Genomic DNA, 6497 nt, shown 5'->3' with positions numbered 1-6497 from the left:
TATTAGTTCTTGCATGTTGTCCTTAGGTCCTACCAAGCAATCTGCAATCTCTTAACATGAAAGTCTCCAAATCATTTCTTTCTCATCACTGATATAGTAATCACATGCATAGAGCCAGGACTGAGGCAGTGAGTTACTATTAGGAGAAACATCAATATAATCCTTGCTGTGTATTGACTGCTATAAACACTACAGAGGCCACAAAGTAATAGTAAAATGTTTTATTGTAAAACCCATCCACGTCTTTAACGAAAAAGACATAAATGTGACCGATGCATTACTGAACATGAACTGTTGAAAAATATCAATTCTAATATTTCACATCCGCACCACCTTCATATTCAAAATTCGGTTTACATATAAAATAATCTGTACAATGAAATGGCAGTTTGTTCGTCAGCCTGTATAACAAAGGTGAATTACAACTGTGAAGATTCAGTGGAGGGGTGAGGTTGGAGGAATATGGTTTGGTTCCTTCTGCTTTTATGCAATTATCTGTTATTGATGCAGGCTTTTAAGAAAACATCCTGACAAATCTGCACAAATCACAGCCATAAAAATACAGCAATGCCATAAAATAAAAATCAATATGGGCATAGCAATGGAAGCACTTGCATGTTCATGAGTAATGAATGAGTTTTTTTCTTTACAAGTCAGAGAGAAAGAGAGAAGAGGTAGATACAATAGGCAGAGAATGATACAAGAATAAAACCTTGTTAACATTTGTTAAGGGATACCTCTGTATTTTGCGCTTAACGCTTCATATGTTGATTGTGAAACATTTGGCCTGGAGTCAAAATAAAAGGAAAGAAATGAAAGTGAGGTCCAAAAGCCGAGGGTTGCACTCATTGAGCGTCTTTCTTGTACTGAAAGAGCTCAGTGATGGCGGAACAGATGTTTAAAAAAAAAGCCAGGTATCCCATCAACAGTATTTATGGTCCTGCCTAAGGATCTGTTGAAATCTGTTAATGCCTCACGCTCGACTCACAACATTGACAACCGAGAAGGTGGTGCACAAATGTACACTGGTGGTTGGAAATTAAGTTAAACCTAATTAGAATATTATTCCTTTCTGATGGTTTAACTCTAAACTCTCTTTAATACATTAGAATATGTATGCACTTATCTTGCATTTTAATTACACTGCTGTCTCTGTCGGATCCAAGTCAAAGCGATTCCTACAAATGCAAGATGCACCACTAAAGCAAAAACACCCTGATGGTGATATTTCCAATGTAGGCACTGCTGTGTGCTCTCTGAGAAAAACTAAATACTGTACAAACTTTGTTCACCTAACTATTCAAAACACCATCACAAAGAATGATTATTAATCTCAAACAAAATATTTAAACTGGTCCACATAAAAAGAAAAAAAAAAACATGGCACAATGGAAAAGGTTCATGTATTTCCTCCTTTGTCATTGGAACGAGTGTTTACAAATACGCACGATTGTCATGAATGTGACTTTCTGGTTTAAATACTGAAAGAAAGAAAAATCCTCTGAACGCTCGAGCCCAGAAAAACTGAACTTTAGACGTCTGCAAAGGCTCTTTTTGTGGAAGTAATAGCAATGTCCAGACTGATGGATAACCAAAGGACTTGAGGTGTACCTCTTAAACAGCAGATGATGGATCTTGGTGGTTGTAAAACATGATAAAGAAAAAAACTGTCACATGACACTGTTGATCACTTGTTGGCCACCATGTATTCAAGAGTGTTAACTGGGTTGAAAAAACATGTGTGCTTGTGTTAATATGTAAAGACATTAACAGCCTCATAAAAAATCATGTTTGAAGAGGTTAAAAGTACTTAACGGTGTGTGATCCAAGCGGATTGATCCGTTCAACACGTAAACGAGAACTGGAAAACCTTAGGCACCGGTCGTTTCAAAGATCCAAATCCAAAATGTGGCACCTACTTGAGGAAAATTGTTGTGATCTCATGCTCAGAGATCAAACTTTGTAAAAGCACTGTCTGAAATTGTGTCATAGAAATGTAAACATGGTTTAAGGACTAATTAAGTTGTGTTCTCAGTTCTTACCAGGAGCTAATTTGTGTCTCAATAGGAGTATTGGTTGTCTATTCAAATCCAATTAACAAATAAAACCCTGATTTTGTTCGTTTTAGTTGCCACTGATGATATATCATGTCAGCAGTTTTTAAACCCAATGACCACTTTAAAAACCTTAAATTGACGTAGATTGAACTATGAACATTACATTTTTTATTTTGGATTATAATTTTAGGATTAAGCCCTTTGTTTACTTTTAATGGTCTTAAAAGACAACTACTCTCTTATCCAATCAGGAAAACCGAAACTGGTCTGTTCCTTTTCCAGGTTAAAACCTGTTCGTCTGTGTTATGTTTGCCTCCTGGCTCGAGAGGCAGCTTACCGACTGGTGTCGATGTTAAATGAGCAGTGCAATGGATTTTCGGAAGATTCAGACAAATGTTCCACAGTGTGTATTTTTATGCGATTCGAAATGAGTGAATGGAGGGTGTGTGTGCCTCAGCAGTTCAGTATGGGTCTGTTTCTCTCGGGTCTGAATGGGAAAACAGGGCTTTCAGAGTCAGACTTCCCTCTGTGGGGACCGAGTGTAGCCACAGCCTGGAAAACCGCACACACACACACAAACACAAAGGTTGTTAGAAGATGCACAGACAAATGCAACCTGTGAACAAACACACACCTCCAATTATAAGAACTGTATACACACCTTTCTGATGGCTGTCCAATCCTCCAGGATGTCCAAGTCAGGAAGCATATATACAATATATGGGCGTGGACAGGGTTAAGGACAGTTACATAGGGAGTAGGAACTAATTAAAATTTGAGCACAAAAAAGTTTAGATACAAGGATTTTAGTTTTTTTTTAGAAGAATTAAAAATACTATCAATGTGATCAGTGACAGAGTTATTAGCAGTAAATGGATATCAGACACCACGGACGGTCTTCTTTTCTTCTTATCTGGACTTAAAGCGTCTCTCCTCTTCTTCCTCCCCGACAACTCGTCATTCCACAGCTCTGAAAGACAAAGACAGACAGATTACAGTACTTTGTATGTGCACTGGATGTAATATACTCTGCTTATTACCATAATCAATATGTGTTGTTAGGGAGGACATTTATGACATAGCACGTAATGACTGTGTTCTGTTTGTCTTACCTGATGTAATGTCTATGCTGTGCCTGTCCTCCTCCAGTCTTCTGATTTTCTCCTCCAGCTCACTCTGCACCGTATCAAGCAGCAGCAGTTTCTCACTCTGCAGACAAACGCACACCATCATGTTAAACACAGATCGCACACAAATGCATGCATCCACATACATTACAAACATTCACTATAGGCAGTTACATAGTTAGAATAATACATAAATAAATTACAATTAAATTAAATGTTATATTTTAAATGTCTCCCAGCAGGGCTGGACGATATGGCTAAAAATTATAACAAGATAAAAATGTTGCTATCAATATTCATAAGAAAATTCACATTCATATTTATTTCAAGTTTAAAGATAGATTTTTGCTCCTGTGTGATGTTTGTAGTTTTAAACTCTTCTTCATGAGCAGAGAATTAAAAAACTCTTGATAAACAGCAAAGCATTTTACAAACCTGTGGTAGATCATTGAAACCAATTGTGTTATATCTCCTCACTTTATACTATTATCTATATAGGTTATATTTCTATTGATGATAATTATAATGTAATATTTATAATATTTTTTCAGCCCTATCTCCTAGAGCCAACAACTCAAGAGGTACTGCATCAGTATTCTTTTTGTAAGACATGAGGTAATGAGGTAAATAAAGTGTGTGTGTGTATGTGTGTCTGGGTGTCCAACCTCCCAGTGCTGGCACGCTGCCTGGATCTCACACTGATACTTGTTCTTCACAGATTCCTGACACAGCTCTCTGTAGATACCTGACGCACAAAGTGAGAGTGAATAGGGACACCAGAGTGTGTATGACTTCATGAGCTTGTGTACATGTGTGTTGAAGTTACCTGCCACTTTAGTGCGGACCTGCATGTTCTCCAGTAGTACAGCCAGAGGCTCCAGATATTCTGATGCCCGACCAGCTTCCACCTCTGTCAGCTTACTGTTCACTTGACTAAGCCGCTCATGATACAGCCTGCACACAAACATAGATACAAATAATTAACAGATTTATTTATTTACACATTTTTGACAAACTTGTGAAATATCTGTGTTGGTCTTACTGGTCTTTGAGATCAGTGAACTGTTTCTCCAGGGTGGACATTTCATCCAGGCACTCGACCCTCCTCCGCTCACAGTCCTCCTCATCCATTTCTGGAGGAGAATCAAGTATCCAACACACACACACACAATTGTAATGGAAGATACGGTGTGAAACCTGGTACAGGTACCTGTATAGTATTTCTGCCAATAAACTGTTGTCAAATTTGCACACACTGTGCATCAATCACATTAGTAAACATTTTGTCCACTCAGCTGTGCAAATCTAAATGTTTCCTCTCCAATAGAAAACATAGTTCACACGAAATACAGTTGCTCCGCACACTTAACACAACAGTTCAATAGCTCCTCTTTTTTAAAACATTAAAAAATAATCATGCCCTGAAAATACTAATTATTTGAAATAGCCTGACAGAGGAACTGTTGTCAGGTCTATTTCACCTTTAAATCAATGCTAAAATAGTTATGTTTTCACCCCTTCAGTTGTGGTAAATATAATTCTTGGTTTATGCCTTTTGACACTTTTCAAACATTTTCAAAACATTCATATTTTTTCTCTGCCTTTTTCTTTCGATTTTGAAAACTGTCAAATATTGTCGTTGCTTCAAAGCAATTCCTGACTGGGTACTAAAATATCGTTTTATTTTCACCCCATTAGGTTGCACTGTCAACCTTTTCCAGCTAAACAATACAATTTTTGAAGGTATCCATAATATAACACTGTAATTACAATAGTAATGTTGTGTGAAATGTCTCACCTGAGCTGTCTCCATCCTCAGAGACAGAGGTGGTGTCGGAATCCTCCTCCTCTGAGCTGGAAGCATCCTGCTCGTGCTCCTCCACCTCCATCTCTTCTGCTGGACTCTCCTTCTTCTCCCGGTCACGGTGCACCGGCATGGCAGCTATTCACCTCAGCCTGGTGGTGTTAAGACAACGACACTCTCCTTTGACAGCTGTACTTACAGATATAGGTTTATACTTGTTTCTTGTTTACAATTTAGGCTTCCAGACGATAAAAAGCTAATATCTCAAAGCAGCTCTGATTCTACATCTGAGGTGCTAGTAAGTTATCAGCTTATTATGACTGATTTTTTCTTATCGAAATTAGGCATTATCATACGGAGGGTTATGGTTGCAAAGTTACTAAACAGGAAAGTCATTTTACACTCGAGAGACATGAAGTAGTGAGAGACATGATAGGACGAAGAGTGGGAAATTAAGGACAAATCAAAATCTGGTTGCAACTCTTGTTCCAGTGTTGAATTTCTGACCTGTGGGCAGAATTACAAGTAAAGACAAATTACTTGTGTAGAATTATTTCATTTGATGTAATGAGATTATTTCTGAAAAATCCTATAAACAAATAAATGAGCAAAAACAGATTTAAGAGAAACATACAGATTTTATAAGATGCTATTTCTACCATCCGATTGAGACATACCTATTGGTGTAAACCAAATGTAGACAGGGAGATGAAATCTACTGAAAACATATTTTTAGCACGTTTTCTCTTTATTTAGTAATTATTCTGAAATACAGTGATAAATACTGTTACGTGAATAAGCATCCCTGGAAACAATGAAGCTCTATTGGTAGAAAGGTAAACTGTATATTATTGCTTGAAGATATGTATTGTATTGACAGTTACTCACGCATCGCGATTTAAACTCATTAGAGGTCGTAGCTGTTTAGCGTATTAGTTATTTATACACAATTACAGGCGTAGTAAACATTAACAAACGTCAACACGTCAAGTTAGCATTACGTTAGCATGTTTACAACTCACAGTAGTAAGGTAGCAAACGAGACAGAAACGATTTAATTAAAAAAAAAACATAACCAATGAAGCCAGAAGGGAGCATCGTAACTCACAGTGAACGGAGGAGCTGGGCGCTTGTGGGAGTGTTCAGATAAAAACTGGTCTAAGAACAATTGGCTTGATCGCGTTTTCCCTCGGTTACTGTTCCACTCGTGTCCGAGCAAAGCTAAAAACAAATCACAGTGCGGCGCTCTTATGTGTAAAGGGAAATGTAGTTTTCTGTGTCGTTGATGACCAAAACAGTAACGGTCTAACGTCCCAGCAGTTGACCACACTACCCACAATTCACCGCTGTAGCTCGAGACAGAGTTATCGAGGGGTGTTAAAAACTCCCAACTGCAGTAAAACAGTAAACGCCGTTTGTTTCAGAGGTTTAGTTAATAATTATAACACACGTTCGTTAACTATTTCAAACTGTGCATCCAGAGTTTGAATATTGTTGAACTATTTCCAC

General features: G+C 37.7%; 1 protein-coding gene across 1 annotated transcript; it reads right to left on the bottom strand.

Moving 5' to 3' along the window:
- Window positions 1-206: 206 nt before the first annotated feature.
- Window positions 207-6495, bottom strand: brms1la (BRMS1 like transcriptional repressor a). Its single transcript, XM_062397870.1, has 9 exons — window positions 6097-6495; window positions 4983-5140; window positions 4227-4317; window positions 4011-4138; window positions 3850-3929; window positions 3170-3266; window positions 2938-3027; window positions 2719-2783; window positions 207-2609 (listed from the first exon to the last, which is right to left on the bottom strand). Exons 2-9 carry the CDS (start codon window positions 5119-5121, stop codon window positions 2511-2513), a joined length of 789 nt encoding a protein of 262 aa, XP_062253854.1. The 5' UTR covers window positions 5122-5140; window positions 6097-6495; the 3' UTR covers window positions 207-2510.
- Window positions 6496-6497: the final 2 nt, after the last annotated feature.

This window comes from Platichthys flesus, chromosome 10 (genome assembly GCF_949316205.1).
Source record: "Platichthys flesus chromosome 10, fPlaFle2.1, whole genome shotgun sequence".
Lineage (NCBI taxonomy): Eukaryota > Metazoa > Chordata > Actinopteri > Pleuronectiformes > Pleuronectidae > Platichthys > Platichthys flesus.
This window is presented reverse-complemented; position numbering and strand designations above follow the sequence as displayed.